The 21292-nt window shown below is 49.0% G+C and overlaps 1 protein-coding gene across 3 annotated transcripts in view; it reads right to left on the reverse strand.

Annotated features, from left to right (window-relative positions):
* Positions 1–226: 226 nt before the first annotated feature.
* Positions 227–21292, reverse strand: part of Ptpn14 (protein tyrosine phosphatase non-receptor type 14) — a 131155-nt gene continuing 110089 nt past the window's right edge. For all 3 annotated transcript variants that reach the window (XM_027418713.2, XM_035445561.1, XM_027418714.2), the window contains 7 exons: positions 17383–18854; positions 13355–13498; positions 11676–11894; positions 8342–8470; positions 5604–5838; positions 3662–3825; positions 227–602 (listed from right to left, as the gene is read on the reverse strand). In XM_027418713.2, coding sequence (XP_027274514.1) covers positions 474–602; positions 3662–3825; positions 5604–5838; positions 8342–8470; positions 11676–11894; positions 13355–13498; positions 17383–18854 — 2492 coding nt within the window. In that variant the 3' untranslated portion in view covers positions 227–473. The remainder of the gene's footprint in view (positions 603–3661; positions 3826–5603; positions 5839–8341; positions 8471–11675; positions 11895–13354; positions 13499–17382; positions 18855–21292) is intronic.

Genomic DNA, 21292 nt, shown 5'->3' on the forward strand with positions numbered 1-21292 from the left:
ATCGAGGCACACGGATCCAGTGTGTAAGGGAATACCTGCAAGGACCTTCCCTTGGCTCTCTTTCTTACGGTGAGCATGAATTCTTTCTCTTGCCACTTTTGACTGGGGGTATGACCAATTAGTCTGCAACTTCACTAGAGATGTGTTCCCTTATGCCTCTGTGCCTATAATGTCCCCTGGGGTCACCACCTTCCCTCCCGGAGGCTTACATGCAGATCAGTCAACATGTGGTTCAAACGAGAAGCACTATATTATTGTGAAAAAAAAATGCATTATAACAACTCACAAAACTTATTCCAAAGGCGGAAAAATAAATTATCTCATATAAAATAATACATGGTGTTTGTAAGCAACTCTGGCTCTTGCCTGCTGCCAGCCATCCGCCTCCAACCTGGGTAGGCAGATGTTGTCTGGAAGTGGCGCCCCCTGCAGGATGGAGCTGGGTCCCTCCTCCCGAAGCTGCATCCGGGAAATCAAATGAGCCTGGAGTTCTGCAGGAACTGGACGAGGACTTGGTAGACGAACTTGTACTGCGCGATGGTCTGGATCATGAACATCCTCTGCTCCCGGAGGAACCTCAGCATCGTGGGCACTTCCACCTTCTGCAACGGAAAAGAGGGGGCGCATGGCCTGAGACCGGGCGCCTCTCCTGGGCTCCTCCCACCCCGGAAGCCTCTGCCTCCTGCGCATGACCAGGAGGCGGGCAGAGCTACGGGAGGCAGCGGTTCCAAGCCGGGGCTGGGAGCCTGCCTGGTCACGGTGTGGTGTCATTCCTTGTGTGTTTGTTTAGGCTGACTCCTGAGGGTGACCCGAGTGCTCGCACTAAAACTTCGAGGCGCTCAGAGCAGTGAGCTGCGGCAAATGCCGAACACCATCCCCACCATCACCTCCACCAGTACCATTGGGACACAATTGCCTCCTGCCACATGCAGGGGCTGGGCAGACACTGTCACGGATTCTCCAAGGCCCGCAGAGAAGTCCACAGAGCGGCACTGGCGCTGCCCAGCAGCCTGGGAGAGTTGTAACCCCATCTCTACCTGACAGCTACCAATCTCACTGCAGGGACCCCCCCACCCCCAACCCCACCCATGTTCAACTAGTCTGTGTTAAGAGTGAGAGGACAGGGCTAGAGAGACGGCTCGAGAGGTAAGAGCGCTTGCCGCACTCTTCCCACCCACAACGTTCCCAGCACCTATAGCAGGGCTCACAGACCCCGACGGTCAGACACTTTTCTTCTGGCTTTGTGGGCACCGCACTGACACGCACCCCTCCCTCATCATCTACACATAACTGAAAGAAATTATTGTTTTTTTTTTTTTTAATCAGGCAAAAGGAGGAAGAGGATGGGAAAAAGAAAAGCGCTTCTTTGGCAAAATGAAAACCGCTAGAATTCCAAGCTAAAATTTAAAAAATACACTGATAGCTTCAGCGGTTAGAAAAGGAGGTTAAGTTGCGATGGGAGAAAATCAGGTCATAGCAACTTAATGTTCATTTGTCAAAAGTCTTTGTTCAGAGGGCAAACTAAATGTGTCTGCCCTTCTCCCTGATACGGGCACAGGAGTGGGGGAGCCAGGCTTCAAGAACACAGGGCACAGCAGACAGTTTCCTTGGTCAACAGCAACGCTGGGGAATGGGACACACAAGACTGGGTACCCCGTGCTGAGGAGACTGGGTACCCCCGTGCTGAGGAAAAGAAATGAACAGCATGAGTCATCTTGCTGCCCCTCAATGTCCATGGAAAGAGAAGTCCTTTTAGCACTGGCACACACCAGCAAGGAATGTTCCCGTATGCAGCTGGACAGTGGCGAACGTTCACTATGTTCGGACACACCATGAGGAAGCCCCAGGGAGCCCAGGGGGTGCCCTGTTGGCTGGATCCCCTTTCCACACCCTCACAGGCTGGCTGAGATGCATGTAGCATGGTGAGCAATGTGATTTCCAGTCACTCCTTCACAGAGGGCATAGATTGGTCTCCAAAGAACCAAGAGACCCGCCTTTCACAGCCAAGAAGAAGCCAGGCCGGTATTTAAGCTATTTTGAAATCTCCCAGTCTACTGTACACGTATTACCACGCTGCTGTGTCCATTACACACAACAAGAGTTCCTCGCTGTGTAATTTGGAAACTGAACAGACCAACCGCTTGTTGGAAACAGCGAGAACACAGGAAGTGACCTCAGAGAAGGAGAGCTTGCTTCCTGCCATCACACGGCTGCTTAAAGGCTCGAGGCACCAGGTACATCATATGACCGCTCCTGGGCCTGCATTTCCTCATCTGTGCCTGGCTGTGCATGAACCAGAGGTGAGGGTGCACTTTATTAACTAGGGCTGGGGACCTAGTGTAATGGTTACATGACAAGACCCAACTAAAAAGCACAAACACCTGCAACAGGCTAGAGATGATCTCAGTGGTAGAGCGCTTGCCTAATGTGCAAAGTCCTGGATTAGATCCCCCAGAACTCCCACAAACAAAGAAACACAGACTAGCAGAATCCAAAACCCCTGCTCCCAACCCTATGCACAACCTTGTTCGAATGAAGGCTGAGCTGTTGTCGATGACTCTCCGTACAACTCCAGAATCTCACGGCAGTGTGGGATAACACACCCTGTGTGACTATAGCAAGGAGCAGCCCGTGCTGGTGCCCACATTCCCACGCTCTGTGCTACACAACACACTGCCAAACCAGACGAGGTCAAATACCTCCAAATAAAACCTGGACTGCAAAGAATAACAACTGTGTTCTACACAGACGTATCTTCACACAAAAACTGGGACAAAGCACATCCCAGAAAAGCGAGACACGTCTGAACTACATGCGCCAGGACAATGTGCCGTGGGAAACGACCCCCGCCACCAGAACCGATCTGGCTACTTCCGGGAATGAAGGCAGACAGCAGTCAGGTCTGCTGGCTGTTTCTAGAACACCCCATAGAGTAGGAGAGGTCAGAGACAAGGAAAGCCATAAACACTGGAGTTCCGCTAGAGAACCACGGGTCTGGAAACTTAGGTCAGCAGAGAACAATCAGTGACAAAGCAGGTGAGAGGTGGCTCTAGTGCCGAACTCCACAAGGTGGAGAAGGCCAGAGGCCTGGGACCATGCTCAGCTGATAAACTGCTTACCACGCAAGTGTGAGGACCAAAGTCAAATTCCCCCAGACCATGTAAGCAATAACAACCGTGAATGATACTACGCCCTCGGTTCCAGCACTGCAGAGGCGGAGGCAGGAGGATTCCTGGGAGCTCACTGACCAGCCAGCCTGCACTACTTGGTGAGCTCCAGGCTGATGAAAGATCGTGGCTCAAAAAACAAGCTGATGTTGCCTGAGGAATGACCACTGAGGTAGAACCCTAGCCTCCACACATGCTCGTGAGCACGCACGCGCACACACACATACACACACCCACACAAGAACACACATGCACACACACACACACACACACACACATGAACACACACACGAACACATACACACAGTGCACACACACACACACACACACACACACACGCACACACGTACACCTATACACACACATACACACACACATGCACACGCGCACACACACCTGCACACGCGCGCACACACGCACACACGCACACACAGGTCCCTCCCATCAAATAAGTAGATGCCATAAAAACACTGAGATAGAGAAGGAGGACTCACTTCATTATGCTCTAGGCAGTAGATCATGAGCTCAGACAGAATGACGACGCCGGTCCTTCCCACCCCTGCACTGCAGTGGACCACGATGGGAGGGTGCCTGGTCTTGATGCCTTCCAGCACACTGTTGGTGTGACGCCTGACCGACTGGATTTCCTCCAAGTAGGCTGCAAGACAGAATGTGAATCTTGTCACCCAAGAGTGTCACGTGACTTTGGAGCCAGGGGAAGAGGGGAGAGGCGCCAGGACTGAGGGTGAGTCCTTTGTTTTCAGTCATGATAATTTGCAATTCTTATAAGACACTAATCACTTGGCTGGTACCTGTTGTAACATCCTGGATCCAGAAGACACCAGCTGGGAGTCAATTAGTCCACGGGAGAATTTGTTCTTTAAATAGTTCTTTTTTAAAAAAAAAATTAAATTCTATTTTTCCCTCTGCAAATCCCCAAGTCCCCCAAGCAGATGATTCTAGACATTACTTACAGCATTTCACACTATTAGCAGACTGGGAGCAGAGCAGCCGCTAAGTCCCCTTGAAATGCCTGCCAGTCAGAGCCTATTCCTGTTGGGGAAAGAGCAGCCACCTGCCGCGTGGGCATGCCGTTCCCCCTCATCCAACGAGTGGATGTCAACCAAGGCTTGATCTCATTGTCAGATGTAAAACATGGGCTTTGGGGAATCCACTTCCGTGAAGTTATGTGAACATTCAAGATGAGCCCCACTTCTGGAGACAACAAGCCTATGGGTGGAGGGTTCGAGATACGCTCTCGCCCCTCTCAGCAGCTGCCCAGTCCAGCGGGAGTGTGCAAAGGTTTGTTCACAGCCCCAAGTGGGCTGAGTGAAGACTTAAAAAACAGCCATTAGGCAACCCACGTACTTTGAAGGGATGCTCTGTATCCTTCAGTAGCTTAAGCCGACATTCCCAAAACTGGCTGATTTTAAAGATCTGAGTACACTTTAGACTGTCTCATGGGTCCCACACATCGGTAAAGCGGTCAATCATCGAACCAACCTACTTGCATTGTTTCCAGGGTTTTCTTCTTGTGGACAACTTTAACCAGTCCACTAGCAGAAGATTCCCTGAACTGGATAAATAGAGTGAAGTTGGGAGGAAGGTAAGTTCTGTGGAGATCACTCCCCTCCTGTGCTATAGACAACTGGTCATATGACCTCAGGCAAAGCCCTAACCTTTCTGGGGCTTTGCGTCCTTTGTAACATCATGGTCCTATGCTCTGTGTTCATTGTGTTCCTTGAGGTCTGTCCCCATTTTAATGGTGAATGCCATCCTCTAACAATGCATCGAAATCTAAAAGAACCGGAGAAGTGGTTTTCTAGGTCTTGACAACCTAGTCTCTCTGTTCTGAGCCTTCTCAGTCCCTAAGGCCAATTCTAAACATATCAAAACAAAGCAAGCTTCTGATGTTGCCCAACATGTACACAGTGGAGTGGACTTCTGTGCACACTGGGCCTCTGTGGTGGTCACAGTTTGCCCAATAGCTGTTGGTTTCCTGACCTGAGCCACTGCCTGGCACTCAGGGCACAAATATATTCTCAGTGTCTAAAATAAAAATACACAAAATGGATTTGCCTGACATAGGTGCTCCATGCAGAGGGAAATCTTATCTCTATGTCTGCCATCTCTGACTTGGTGTGCTGTCAGGGTTCATCCATGTTACAGCACATGTTAGATGGTAACTGATTACAGACACACTACAAGTCTAAATCAATGCAGAATTAGTTCACCACCGTCTTGTGGACTTGCATAAAGGGTTAAGGAACACAAGCAATATCTGTTCCTCTTCTCTGCCCTATGCTGGGGCGGAGAGATCAGTGCCTCGCTACTACGGTGCTCCCACTGCTGTGGAGAAGGCATCACACAGCCCACTCCTCTCCATCGGAGAGACTACTGATGCATTTCGCAAAACTCAGTCTGGGAAACACTTACACAGAAATCCTTGCACGTCCTCTGGGCAGCCATGGTGGGGCCAGTCAGTGTATTGCAAATGCCACACAGTCCTCTCCTGGCCGGACAGCAGGTGCTTGACCTTTAACCCTGTGGTTGCATAGCAACCAGAGTCTGTTCGGAACTTTGTGGTGACCTTGAACTTGCCATAGGTGGCTGAGCTGTGCTTGGACCCCAGTTTGGGCCAGTATCGATGGCTTTTGGTCCGTCCACCCTCCTGAATCACACACAAAAAAGCAAAAGTGGAAACAAGTCAAGGATGAACTCTTCTCTTCCTGATGTCAGGGTCTGAGAATAGGAGAGCAGGAAGCAGTTTCTAAATCGTACCTCCACGGGGCTCTGTGCAGTGCTTACAGGGAGCTTGGATTTTAGCCCACAGAGGGCAGAAAGCCACTGCTGGCTTCAGGCTGGTAAGCAGGAGTTCCTGGTGGTCAGTCCACACCCTGCTTCTCATGCCCATGCTAACCCAAGGCTCTTTCTCAGGCACCACACACTGCCTGACGCTAACCCTACATTCCAGGGCTGCTCTCACTTTTTGTTCTGCCCTGCTGGCTTGTTTCGGTCAAACCTGCAGCTAAGGCAGAGAACAGCCACTTATGTGCCCTTGTTTGTTTCCCAGATTTTATCATCTTTTCAGAGACCATGCACAACCTGCAAACTCTTATTCTCAGTGGTGTGTAGTTCAGAAATCACTGGTGTGGGGTGGGAAGCATGGAGGGGCTGGTGGCTGATGAGGAGATAGAGAGCAGAGGCAGGATGACAGGAAGAAAACACGAGGAGCAGTGAGCTGTTAATGGCTAGAGGAACCCCTTAGGGTGAAGATGTCCCATGAAGTCTGAGGTTCACTCTGTAGGACTGCATCAACCAGGCATAAACCAACTATCACTTGAGAGGTGGAAACATTGTCTCAGGCAGATAACTAAATAACCAACTAAATAAAGGAACCATCAACCTGCCGGTTTGTAAGTGACACATCCTTGGGGGATGCCAATCATCCTGTCTGGTCCCAGAAGGTTAACTGGGTCTTCCTAGCTCTGAAGTACTTTTTTTTTTTTTTTAAATTCCAATTCTGTGAACATGGGTTGACTGGAAAACTCAGTCATATTTGTTCACTGCCCAAGTCATTTCTGGATTTTACAAAATGATACATTCCTGGCTATGCCAGGTGTCACTAGGCTCTGCTTTGTTGTGACATGGCAGATCTGCCTGTCACTAATGCCTCAGCCAGGGCACCAGAAAGTCACAGCTGCCCTCTTCCCCTGACCATGAGTTAGTCCTCACAGCCTTCAGACTTGTTCTGTCTGCTCCCTTTTCAGTGTCTCTCCTAGGAGGTACACACTATGGGGACCAGGAGGGTGCCTGTCTCAGTCACCACCCACCCTATAGTCTACACAGATGGATGGATGGAGTTAGATGGATGAATTCAAGGCTAGCCTGGGCTATGAGACCATGTCAAAGAGACAAAATAAGTAAGTAAATAAAGGCTAACAGAATAACAGAACCCACCACGACCTGATCTACCAGGACCCCGAATTTAGTTTAAAGGTGTCATGAGTTTTGACAGTTGACTTCATGTGGGTGTGTGCATGTGTGCCTGTGGAGGTCAAAGGTCAACACTGAGTGTCCAGCCAAGGATCTTCCTGTCTTCACCTCCCCATGCTGAGACTCCAAGTGGAGGGCTGTGAATCCAAACTCGTGTCTCTATGCTTCCGTGGCAGGTACTTTACCAGCGGTAAGCCACCTCTCCAGTGCCAGAATTTACTTCCTTAGTGGAAGGCCAGAGAGGGAGTGAGCAATGGAAGTTGTCTGACCTTCGAGAACTTGATGTACCCTCACCAAATCTCTTCATCAACTGCTCTGGAAAGTAACTGCCCAGCACAGTCATTGGTGGTGATGGTGGGGGCCATGACTTTGCTTTTGAGTACCAGTTTTCCCTGTTCCCGGCCTAGGATAACAGGTGGGGATGGAAACTCTCACTACCAAGGGGTCTTGGTAAAATGCATGAAGCTAGTTCCCTAAATGAATTTGAAAATATAACGTGGAGTCTCATAAGAGGATTAAAGGGGGTGGGGGCACAATGTTCTGGGAGTGTGACAGACAGGAAACCCAACACTCTTCCCTCAGGGTCAGTGTGCTCTGAGCAGGCGGCATCACACGGGGGCGGGGCGTGCCAGTTTGGGCAGCGCAGGCACAGTTCCTCAGCTACAACAGAGAACCTGTGTTTGCCTTGGCAAAGAAAGAAGAGGAATTTTCTTTTCCTGTTCCCTGAAAAAATAAAGCCCTTTCCTACAGCAGTGGCTCTGGTCTTGTTTCAGCTGATAAACACCATGGCACACAGGGCTGGCAGCACTGGGGTTGGGAGGCCCTGTGTGTTTACCCAGCACAGCCTGAGCTGTTCTGTGGGGTACATGCCGCCCGCTGGATGAACCTGAGTTTGGTCGTTTTGATTCTGTGTTTGGTTTCCATTGTAGTGAAATATGTCACAAAGGAAAGAGTTAAGAGCCAAAGGAAAAGGAAAGGGCAAAAAAGAGTCCCCTGTAAACCATCCCTGGGGAAGGAAGTGCACACAGACTGTGAGGAGGCACGCTAACCCCGAGAATGAATGCACAGACAAACAAAGCTGTAGCACGCAGCAGATGGAGCGAAAGTCATGGGTACCAGGCCTGCCTTCTGGTCACCCCTTCCCCAGAACAAGGGTGTTAAGTAAGCCACTCCCTTACCTCCTCTGCGGTGACCATGGCGATCACGTTCACCCCCTGCTCCCACACCATCTGCCAGAAGTCATGGCAGGTATGTGGCAAGGGTCCCTGAGTGGCGATGTAGTGCCATTCTGCCCCACCAACCACCACCTGTAAGCCAAGGAGAGCATCCGTCAGTGAAGCCAGGCTGGTGGAACCATGCTGGACTCTAATTCTTTTGGACCAAGTCGATCGGTGCAATCATAAAAACTCAGAAGCCGTAAAGAATAGATGACACACTTGTGCATCAAAATACTTTTTGCTAAAGCAAGCCTACCATGTCATATTTACCCTTTAATTGCATGCGACTCACTATACACGAAAACTAGTACAGACAAAAAACACACGTGTGAGCCGAGGAGGTGGGAAAACTGCCTTCTGCACAAGCGTGAGGACCTGAGTTCCATCCCCAGCGCCCACGTGTAAGTCAGGTGTGCTGTGGTGTATCTGCTGTCCCAAGGCTGGAGAGGTTAAAGAGGAAGGCTCCCTCGGGCTCACTGGCCAAACTTGCTGACACAGTGAATCCAGGCTCAGTCAAAGACCTGCCTCAAAAAAACCAAGGTGGAAAGGCTGGGTGAGGTGGTCAGTGGTGAAGGTGCCCAACGTTAACTCCAATGACCTAAGTTTGATCTCCCCAGGATCCATGTCATGGAAGGAAAGAACCAACTCCTGCCAGTTGTCCTCTGACCTATACACACACACACACACACACACACACACACACACACACACACACACCAGATACAGGCACATACACATAGACTCAGTCACACACACATAACACGGGCACTCAAAATAAAATGTAATAATAAAGTTAAGAGTGATACAGAAGATAAATGATGTTTACCCTTGGCCTTCATTTGTGCATACATGGGGGAGTGCACACACACACACACACACACACACACACACACACACACACATATATACACCACATATAAAAATATATACATGTATTCACATAAATGTATAAGTACACAAGAATGTATGCACACACCTAAGCATAAATTAACAGAATGTATGTTACAGGAACAACACCTATGCTTAGTGTGTGTACAATATATTCTTATAATTTTCATGTTTTAGTCTGTTTCTTATTAAAGTATATGCATTATTGCAAGCATTAAATTAGTTTTACAACCACCAAAGGTTGTGGTTCTAAACAACTTGAAGAATAGGGTTCCGTGGCAGACTTTTAATAAAAGCATACTCTACCACACAAAAAAACATGCCATTGGCAAAAACAGACCTAGAGAACAGATGTGGAATGGTGACCTCTTCCTTACCTGTGCCTTGAGGTGACAAAGATGAGCCCCTTTACACATCTATGCAATGCAGACCTCCAGAGGGCTCTGGAAGTGATGGGGTTTTTTTCAGACTTGCCTCCTCATTTATTTTGTGAGACTAATTTTCTGACAAAAATAACATCAGCTATCGTCTCACTACACAAGACATGCTCAGGTCAAGGTTGGCAAGAAAACCCATTTTCCACATACTGGTGGTAGAAAACACCCACAGGCTCACTGGGAAGGGGCGGGGGGGGGGGTCTGTGGAACTGGGAGGCTAAACAGCATCCTTCCTGGCACCCAATGTACAGGAACCATAAATACCAGCAGAGAATGCTGCCTCCTCCAAGCACTGACAGGAGGCACTGCAGAGGGAGAGTCAAAGACACAGCGCCACCTCTGGAGGAACTCAATCTCCTTCCGGGTCAATGGCTGCTTGGAACCCAAGAGAGAAAACTGTGGCAAAACACACAGCTCAATTCCAGAAGCCGAGGGCAAGTTCCTGCAAGTTCTCTGGGCCGGTGAAATGCTCCCAGGTCTACCCTGGATCCGCAAGACAAAATGTGGGCCGTGGAGAATACCGCAGAAGGGAAGGCATCTCGGGTAACAATGCCCAAAGGGCACTGTTTATGTGGAGTGACAGCTGTGTCCAAAGAGCAGAAAGAAAATGGGGAAGAGACTGGGTCGGGAAGAGGCCAGGAGGATGTCCCTCCATATGGTCTTCAGAGGCGCTTCACCCGGAAGCAGCTGCGTCGTCCTCATCTTCAGTGGGTTACTGTGCTCATTATTTCATCATCTAACTAAGAATGTCATTGGTTTACTTGAGAGTTCCCTATCGCTCATCATTTTATTGGTTTTGTTCTTGTTCTCAAAAATAGCAAAAAAAAAAAAAAAAAAAAAAAAAAAAAAAAGAGAGAGAGAAAGAAAAAGAAAAAAGAAAAGAAAGAAAAGAACAGAAGAAAGGTTGCATGTTAAACATGCATACACACCGGGCTATGTCCCGTGCATAAAGACACTATACCCAGCCATGCCACATTTTTCATGTCCCATATGGAAACTAGCTACGAGTGATACACAAACCAGATGCCCAACTACATCTTCGGGGTGGGGGTGGGGTTCAAAGGAACCTTCTAGCAATTTCCACCAGAGTTGAAAAGTCCAAGGAAATTAAGAGTTCAAAGCTGCTAATCACATAGATTACTCAGGTGAACTGTGTTGCATAAAAATATGTCCTATATCCACTGACTGAGCAAGAGCTTTTGAAACACTCTCCAGGTCAGAGGTCAGAGCCATGTTCTAAAGAAGAATGTCCAGTAATTAGAAAAACTGGCGAGAATGAGCTGCTTAGGAAATCATTCACCCTAGGTACCCATGTGTTTGCAGCTCTGAATTCTAACTGGGGTCTAGCTAGACCATGGCACACTGAGACAGGAAGTATTTGAGACATTAACAGAAATTCCACACACTGTGGGCTGAAGAGATGGCTGAGAGGTTAAGAACACTGGCTGCTCTTGCAGAGAACCTGAGTTCAGTTCCCAGCACCCAAATGAAGGTTCACAACCTCCTGTAACACCAGTTCCAAAGGGCCTGATGCTCTCTTCCTACCTCTACAGCCACCAGGCATGCACATACACACATGCAGACAAACATACCCATAAAATAAAAACAAATAAATCTAAAGGGAAAAAGAGCCTTGCTCTCCCATTCATTGGCCGGGCAGGATCTGCTGCGATCCATCGTGGTTTGTGTATAAATCACTCCACTCTTAACAACAGCACCAAAAGTTATGGTTTGGCTCTAAAGCAAATTGCCTATGGAGTTATAAAGAAGAAACAATAGTTTGTGCTGTTATTGGACAGGATAAAAACACTAATGATAGTAAGAGCTATGAGTTCCAATGTCCGTCACCTGTGAGTCACAAACCAACAGGACAGTCGCACTTGCCATGGCTTGTGGGGGATTAGTGAGTGTCTGCAATAATGAATGCAGCCTTGTGAGTACCCAGGTGTGTGCCTCTGACACCCCCTCACCTTGATGTGGGAGGCATTGATGTAGCCTGTGTTGTTCTCTTTGGTGGGGATAAGCTCCACCCTGTTTTCCTCGTAAGGGACCACCTCTCGGATCCGGCTGCGCTCGGCGTTTTCTGGCAGAGTGGCGGTGCTGAAGACGCCATTGGCCTTCTTGTTTGGGATCTGCTCATACTCTGTGAACACCATTCCCTCTTCCAGCTTCTTCTTCAGAGCTCTGAGCTGCAAGAGAAGGGGGGCATCAGCTCTCCCAATTCCCACAGAGCAATCAGGCTCTCAGCATTGCCAGTTAGGGCGTTTCTGAGATGCAGAATCGGCGGGTCCTTAGCTACTGCGCTCACTATTACCCACACCACTAGGCTTGTCTCTCTGCTCTGACGACTGTTTCCCTTCTCACTCAGCTATAAACGCAATCTGCAAAGACTGGCTTAAGTGGAAAGTCAAACTCCGTGCTCCTATTACTTCCGCCTGTCTGCAACTTTTGCTTGCTGATCAGGACAGTGCCAATCTTAACTATCCCAAGCATCCTTTGCCCTCACAGCAGTTTTTACTGAATTACTAAAGTTCACAGTTGTAGAGAGCTGAATACAAACTCACACAACACAACTTGCCTTATTCCTTCCCCGGACAAACCACTAATTTCAATTACATCGTATTAATTGGGGGGAAATGTCCCTTCTGACCCAAGGAAACATTCTAATACCAGCGTTTGCTGACAGAAATCTAGCATGCTAACGTGTCATTCAGCGAACCTAGGAAACCAGTTTCCAGACCTTCTGGTAGCAAGTCCGGCAGCTTTAGCCCTCTCACTTTCCATCTCAGCAACAGAATCAATACCTAACCAAAGAACTATGGGTCACACCACCTTATAGCTCTGGAAGGAGACTGCAGGAACCCTAAAACCCTGGATGACTGTTTCATAGGAAACAGCAGTCATTACAAAAATCACTGAGTGTGTCAGTTGAAAAATTTTTTCAACTTTCTCATCTTACAAAAAGAGTTCTCCACACTTAGAGAAGCATATTGGTCTCACTGCAGAAAAAGAAACTTTAGTGTTTCCCTCACCCTCCCTCTGCATGTTTCAAATTAGTGCATCTTCGGGTTCAATTGTGTGAAGAAAACAAATATGTCAATCATATCAGAATGCAAATTTGCTTTTTTCCTTAGTGTTAAAATCATGTAAAACGCATAAAGAATTGATAATTATATTCCCCACTTAGGGTTAAAAGGTAAAGAACTAAGTGAGTAACTAGGCCAAGGTTACACAGCTTGTTGGAGGTTAGTCTTTTGTTTTGATTGCTTATTTTGTCTGGAAGAGCAAGCTGTGTGGAGGTCAGAGTACACCTTGAGAGAGTCAGTTCTCCTTTGGCACAATGTGAGTTCCAGGGATTGAACTCAGGTCTTCAGACTTGGCAGCAAGCTCCCACACCCATTGAGGCATCTCGCCAGCCCTGGGGCTGGACTTTCTAATAGAGCGTCAATACACTTGCTTGCTATGTGTGGAGACCACAATGAAGAAACAGATGTTGGAAAGGGTTTTCACACAGCACACTTGGACCAAGTCTTCTTCAGTTTGAAAGAATGAACCCATGAGGCAAACAGCATCGACAGGCCTGGGCAAAAGGGACTCCTGGAATCTGGAGGCACAGGGAGCGAGTCACACCCGACAACCCAGCACTCACCCTGTCATCTATGGGAACTCGGGTGGCATCCTGTCGACTGTCTTCCCGCCCTGGGACGCGGGCCACCGAGAGCCCATTCAGTGCTGCCAGCATGAGGGGCCTCCTCTGTGGGTCCAGGCCAGCCATCTTCTGCTTCTCTAGATTCTTCCGGCAAGAAAAGACACGTTCTCATTGTTTATAATTCCAGGGGAAGGCTGGAATGTGTTTTAATCTCCCCAAATCTGTAACTCCCCAGCCAAGGAATGCAGACATTCACCATTAGCAGGGCAAATTCAAACAGACTTCCCATTATTCCCACCGTGCCCAGGGAGGCCAGTTCTTACAGGACCCTAGGGCCTTTATTCTTAATTAACTCATACGTTAGGAAGATAAAGAAAGACTCCTTAGCAAATATACCTTGTCACAGGGTTTGCAAGAGAACAAAAAAAGGGGGATTTGTGCAAATACACTTCAGAAAACTATGGGCTAGAGACAAAAGAAAGGAAACAGGATGACAGGGAATGAGTCCATCATGAGGACAAGCCATTCGCACTGATTAATGGCATAAAATCCATCAGCTACAGTGCTGGTTAATAGATACACACAGCAGCAGCAAATGAAGAACACCAGGTTTCCATTCTGAGGGGTTCAGGCTGAAGAGCTTACTCCCAGTCTCTGAGATACCTGCTTTGCCAGCCCCAGAACAGGGTCTAACATACTTAACAAAGTCACCACCATTCCAGTCTGGCCACAGACCATGAACCACGAGGACTCCGCCTTTCACGCTCCATCCAGAGTGAACGGAGGGCAGTAACTACTGTCCATCATTGGAGGGTCTTGACGAGAGTGTGGACTGGCCAACCCTATCTGCCCCTCATCTCTGGGCTGAAACAGGTGTGGTCAGGCATGGATGCTGGGATCACTGTTGAGCATCCTTGTGTCTTTGGCCTCAGCGGGGGTATGGGCATCCTCCCTCTCCACTGCTGGCAGCCTACTCTCTTGAAAATCATTTTGCCTTAGACATCCAGGTTAGAGTGTGAAAGAGAACATTATGATGCTAGCCGAAGCAATGCCAGTTGATAGATGCCTTTGACGGCTACAGATGCAGGGCTAGTCTGCTTTCTTCAAGGATTTTATTTCTTATTGTATCGTTTATCAATTTACTCTTGGAGGAGTTATCTTGAGGGAGCCATGTTGTTGGGAAAGTAGCACTGAGGAAGGCAGGGGTGGGGTGGCAGGGACATGGGCTTTCATGGGCTTCCTTGTGGCCACAGTGTGACCTGTGGTGGGGGAGAAACCTACACTGGTGACAGACAGGCTGACCTACAGACAACCACGGGTACATCAGAGAGCAGGGGAGAGCTGTGAGATGTGATGGGCAGGTGAGGAGTGACTGAGCCACCACAAGGACAGCCGGCGTCTCCACGCCAAGCAGCCCGCTGGGATGAGTCTGGGTTCCTTTGCTACTAGCTCAATTTTGGGGAAGACAATTCTCTCCTATCTCCTCTTTCCACTGAGTTTTGAAATGCTTCAAAGGTTTTGTTTTGGTTTGATTTTTGAGATGAGGAGGTTTCTCTAGGTAGCTCTGGGTGTTCCTCAAACCTGCAAGCAATCCTCCTGCCTCTGCCTTCAGAGCTCAGGGATTGCTTTTCTTGGGAAAGGCTCGCCACCCACCCAGGGAGAAGTGGATACAGTGACTGCTGAACCAGGACTCTTAGGTGCAAGTGTCACTCATCCCATTAGCTTTTCAGCAGGGACAATAAATTTAAAAAATAGCTAAATAAATAAGCAAAGCTGGCTTTCTTTGCTCTCTGAACCTGACTCCGGGCTCTGGGATGGAAGGTTGGAAAAGTCATCAGGTGGCAGCAGGAGTGAAGGACTGGTACCCTAAGGGCAGCGGGCTGAGCCATTCATCCCACGAAAAGCAACTGAGAACGGGGAGCTCACACCAAACCCTCGACACAAGCTTGAGGTTTCTCTCTGTTCTCTTAGTTCTAGGGGCTGGACGGCTGCAGCAGCTTTCCTTCCTACTCTCTGTAAACAGAGGACTTGGGAGCTATGTGGGTGCTGCCTAGGCCAGTGAGTACAAACACAGATTAATGACAAAGATTCATCTTGAGTGCTACAGCCACTGGCACAGGTGGCCTTCTTGCTTGACCTCCTAGTGCTTCTCTGAGGCTGAGGCTGTGTGAGGGAGTCTAACAGGGACAGGAACGTAGACATGGACAGTCATGCTCCTGAGCTAAAAGCTAACTGTAAAATCTGCCACCACCCTGAAACAAAACAGAACTGGGGAAGGGGACAGCAGAAAATACTTCACTCTTCCTTGTTTGCCCAATGCTTCCAAGCAGGGGACCAGCAACAGGGCTATGGCCAAGATGAGGTTACAAGACCATGTGGACATTGTTAAGTCTCCACTTGGCAGGGCCAACCTGGAAGCTCAATGCTTACGGTGATGGATTCCTGAAGCCAAGGCAGCTTTTAAGAGGCCAGAAGCCAAGAAGTGTTGAAACATCACTTCACACCAATGAATTACTTTTTTCCAAGCTGGGAAAACTGTCTCTTCATGGTACTCACCCCCGCATTTCACTCCATTCCCAGCCAACAGTGTGTGTGTGTGTGTGTGTGTGTGTGTGTGTGTGTGTGCAAGTGTGTCTGTGTGTGAGTATGTGTCTGTCTGTGTGTACATGTGTGTCTCTGTGTGTGTGTGTACTGTGTAAGTGTGTCTGTGTGTGAGAGCGTGTGTAAGTGTCTGTGTGTGTGTGATGTGTCTGTAAGTGTGTGTGTGTCTCTTTGAGTGTGTACGTGTGTGGTGTGTGTGCATGTGTATGTGAGTGTGTGTGGTGTGTCTCTGTGTGTCTGTGAGTACATGTGTATATAGTGTGTGTGCCTGTGTGTCTGTGTGTGTGCATGTGTATGTGTGTGAGTATGTGTCTGTGTGTGTGTTGTGAGTGTGTGTATGTGTCTGTGTGTGTCTAAGTGTGTGTGTACATGTGTGTGTCTGTGTGTGTGTACATGTATGTGTGGTATGTGTGTGGTGTGTGTGCAGTGTGTGTGTATGTGTGTATTGTGTGAGTATGTGTATGTGTCTGTGTGTGTGAATGTGTTTGGTGTGTGTGAGTGTGTGTTCACCCCAATGCAAGAAGCATGAAGTCCATCCATGCTGACTCTTGTCACCACCGTGCTGACCAGTAGAACCTGGGGGCTGAACTGCCTTCAGGTTGTTCTAAAGTTGGATTCGACCTCTGAACCCTAAAGTGTGGTTCTGTAAAAACTTTTTGGCCTTAGCTTCCTCTGTCTGGGTTGATTCCCAAGGATGAGTTCGGAAGATTCAGTAATGAGCCTAATGACCTCCAACAAAGCAAACGTAATGTGAGCGTCTTCCAGAGTTCCTGAGCGAAGGATGTGATGAGCAGGAAAGCAGTCGGCTGGCTCAATTAGTTACATAATTGAATGTCTTCTTAAGGAGGTCAGGATTTCCAGGGAAATCGGTAATGTAATGAGGAAGTTTTTTTTTTTTTTTTTTTTTTTTTTTTTTTTCCCCAGCATCAACTACAATCCAACAATGTTCTCATTGTAAGAGGTTTATTTTCTTGTTTATACACATCTGCCACCATGTGGTCTCGTCCCAACAACAGGACTAGCTCTCTAGGCTGTGTGCATCCCAGTGAAGGCTTACCTGTAACACTGACACTGCAGCATATCTTCAGATGTGGTGTGTAAGCATGTACAATGTATGTGCACACACGTGTGAGGGAATGTGACGGGGACTGGGGCTCAGGGGGACGCTCCTTAGGGACCCACTTACCCGGGCTCAGTGGTACACATCTCAGAAAGAAGCCCAATCACTAAGATGTTCCTGTACTAAGTACACCAGCCACAAGCCACGAATGGAAAGGGGACGGGAGGTGTTACTTGATATCTGCTGACATCAATGCTGAAATACCCACCATTCTTTAAAGCCCAGCACGCTCCCCAAAGCCCCCCTCCTCTAGGCCTCCAGTGCCAGGGCCCCCGACCATCAATGACCTGCGAGTGGGGACACTCACCCTAGTCATCATCTCTCTCTCTATAATGCTGTCCTCCAGGGAAAACATCTCTGACACAGGCCTTTCCTTCACCGGTTCTTTCTTGACCCGCTCCTTCACGCTGGTGAGGTCAGGCTCAGAGATGGAGGGACCCAGAGAGGCCCCATTGACAGCCAGCTGCTCAGCCCGGGAGACACTGAGGGCCTTGGATGGCCCGTGTCTCAGCACCCTGGCTCTGGCCACGGCAGGAAGGAGGGTCCCCTGGTCCTGCCGCAATGCCCCGTTACTGACACTTTTTCTCGGCCCTGGGTACTCAGGCGGGGGCCTGTTGGGAATGCGGGCCAGGGCAGCCTGCAGCTGGGCACTGTATTCCACCTTCTCCCGAAGCACAGGAATCTGAGGCACCGCCTCGGGGGCCTCCTCCTCTTCCTCACTGTCACTGCTGTGGATGAGCATGGTAGCATCTGAGAGTGTCTTCTTGTGGTGATACTGGGGAAGCCCGTGAACTTCGTGGCCACCTGCCTCCTCGGAAGGGCCCTGCTCCCGAAGGGTGTTACGCCGAGCCATGGGGATGTTGAGTGACTTCAGTGTCATGGCCTCCATGCCTCGCACCATACTGTTCATCACCTCCAGGCTGTGGCGTTTGTTCACCGTGCCGTGGTGCTTGGTGGCTGTGAGGGGCTCGCTCACCTCCTGTAAAGACTGGTGGACCACGGGAGAGCTGTCCTCCTGGAAGGTCTTCACTGACAGCTGGACCTTCCGAGTTACCAGATCAGGGCTGCTGCCGCTGACATACTTGTGGCGGTGGCTGGCGAGGTCTGGGGTGCTGGTGGCAGGACGGGGCCGAGGGTAAGGGGGTGGTGGCCTAAAGAGACAGTTCCTGAGCATGTGGGCTGTGCTGTAGTTTTGTGTTCCTTGAAGCTGCATGTTGGCCAGTTCTGGGGTGCTCACTGTGTGCGAGATGGAGCTGGCCCCTGGCTGGCTAGGCACTGTACTATTCTTGGGGTTCATCTGGTCAGATGGACTAACGAGTTTGTGGCCGTAGCCCCCCTGGGGAGCGTACGGGACAGTGTAGGGGTGTCTGTCCCGCATCTCCGGCTGGCTGTACACCAGCTCCTCGGGCTGGGTGTAGGCATGGGTATTGATAATATTGAGGTTACGCAGAGACCGGCTCTGGCTGTCTGCGTGCAGCAGTCCCCTCTTCATCTGCCGCATGACTGTCTCGTAATCAGGGGTTGGCCTGTAAGACGGCACGATGATGGTGCTGTGGCGGTGGCTGGGGATGTAGTCGGCCCTCATGATGTCACTTCCAGGGATGCTGAGGTTGGAAGACACTGGAGAGGCCTGGATGAAGCTTTGGGAGCAGCTGAGGGAGTTAATGCTGTGAACGCTACACACGCTGCCATTGGTGACTGTACCATTTAAGTAATTTAAGTCCAGGCTGTTGTGAGAATTGCAATACAAGGCTTCTTCGTTCCCAGGGAAAATGCTGTCTGTAAAAAGCCAAACAGAGGAAAGTGAACCATCACACCACACAACATCCCTATGTCCCTGGAGGGACCACTGAGATAGGTCATAAGAGGCAAATTCCCTGAACCTCACCCACACGTCACAAAGAACTGTTATCTTGGATGAAGTGCCCGTGTATAGAACATGTCAGAGCACACTGCAAGAAAGGGTATAGCGTAGGCATCGCGTAGGCGCAACCTCAAACTTGCTATAATTAGATTCAGACAATGAGCTCTTTGTTGGGTAGACCGGGCCTCTTGTGCACGGCTTAGGAGCAGAACCGGATATTTGGACCAGGAAGTCAAGAGCTTTAATAGAGCAATAGATTTGAAACTGCCCCACCCTCAGAGCTACTGTCTCTTAACTACATCCCAAAAAGGCTCTTCGCCTAAGGGACTGCTGAGCATTCAGAGGGAAGCAAGGCCAATGGCACGGCCAGCACGGCTGTGGTTTCTGGGCAGTGGTCAGTGGATGGCAAAGTCAGAATCAGGAGTTTTTGAGGAGTTCCTGAAACTGTCTTCTAGGTCCACCACCAACGTTGATTCCAGCAAAAAGTAACAAAGGCTGAAAGAACCCAAAGAGCTACAAAAGCTGTTTTTGCGTGTATTTATGGTATGCATGTATGTGGGGGCATGTGCATGCATTTGAATAGAGGACTAATGTTTATGCTGGGAAGCATCCTTGTCACTCTTCTGTTGGATTCGCTCAGGCAGGGGCTGTCGGTTAGACTCTGAACTTGCTGATATGGCGTCTCACTAGTCATCTGGCTCAGGGGATCTCACCGCTGCCTTCTGAGGCTGGAATTTCAGGCGGGTGTCACCCTCATCTAGCATTTATGTGAGTTCTGGTGAACCACACTCTGGTCCTCACTCTTGAACAGCGAGTGATTTAACTGCTGTACTGGTGAACTTTATGTCAACTTCATATACGGGAAAGAAGCTGCAATCAAGATGATGCCTCCATATGACTGGCAAGTCTGTGGGGATGTTTTCCTGATGCAGGGTTGGTGTGTGAGGACCCAGCTTACTGTGGGTGTTGCCACCTGGGCAGGTGGTCTTTGGTGGTATAAGAGAGCAGGCTCAGCAAGTTAGAAATAAGCCAGTAGGCAGTGCTCCTCCGTGGCCTCTGCATCGCTCCTGCCTGGAGCTCCTGCCCTGGTTCCCTCAGTGATGGACTGTGATCTGAGAATTTTAAGTTGAAATAAACCTTTCTTCTCCATCTTGTCTTTGGTCATGTTTTTTATTTTTATCACAGTATAGAAACCCCATGTAAGACAACCCCTGAGTCATCTCCCCAACCATGAACCACAAAAGCCAGTTTCTTAACTCTGGATATGCAGTCTCTCTCTCTCTCTCTCTCTCTCTCTCTCTCTCTCTCTCTCTCTCTCTCTCTCTCTCTCTCCCTCCCTCTCTCTCCCTCTCTCTCTCGCTCTCTCTCTCCCTCTCTCTCTCTCCCTCTCCCTCCCTCCCTCCCTCTCTCTCTCTCTCTCTCTCTCTCTCTCTCTCTCTCTCTCTCTCACACAGACAGGATATTCAGGGTCTCTCTCTCTCCCACACAAGCACTCATATACCCATGCAGCACACACTCATAGATGTTTTAAAACATTCAGCTATCTGAAAAGAAGTGTAGACACAGTTAATCAAGCCACAAGACCGAGAAATAAGGACGACACAGACAAGATGCAAGCATTTATCCACCTCCAGTGGGGTTTGGTTACATTTGAGTGAGAACAATGTGACGCTGTTTATAAAAAGTACTGTTGCACTAAATGGTCTTGTTTCAGGTTTCTCGTTCAGCCTTCCCATTGCAGCAGGTTCAGAACAGCGAGGAGAGGCTAACAGACATGGGTGACGCATCTGATACGTGGCAGGTGAGGTTTTAGATCATCATTTTAAAGATGCAGTTAGCTCAATGGTAAAAACACATTAGTGGTTTACTGATAGAAGAGATGAATCAGTTTGGCTGGGGTGATGGCTCCGCTGGCAAATGAGGACCTGAGTTTGGATCTTCAGCACACATACAAAAATTCCAGGTGTGGTCACCGATGTCTGTAATCCCATCATTAGGTGGGTGGTTAAACGACAGCTGACAGGAAGAGCCATTCACTGTGCAGCCAATGGGGCTAATTGGTGAGGCCGAGGTTTAGTGACAGAATTTGCAGAATCTGTCTTAAAAGGTGAAAAGTGATTGAAAGAAAAACACCCAACATGGATCTCTGGCCTACACACACACACACACACACACACAGAGAGAGAGAGAGAGAGAGAGAGAGAGAGAGAAGAGTTCCCATGTCCAAATTCTAACATTAACCTCTGCCTTCCTATTTCTGTATGGAAACAACAGTACCACAGGCTTTACTGTGAGATTAAATAAGACAACAAGAAACAAGTTCCTCGCCTAGCACCAGACACCTTACCACCAC

This window comes from Cricetulus griseus, chromosome 5 (assembly GCF_003668045.3).
Source record: "Cricetulus griseus strain 17A/GY chromosome 5, alternate assembly CriGri-PICRH-1.0, whole genome shotgun sequence".
NCBI lineage: Eukaryota > Metazoa > Chordata > Mammalia > Rodentia > Cricetidae > Cricetulus > Cricetulus griseus.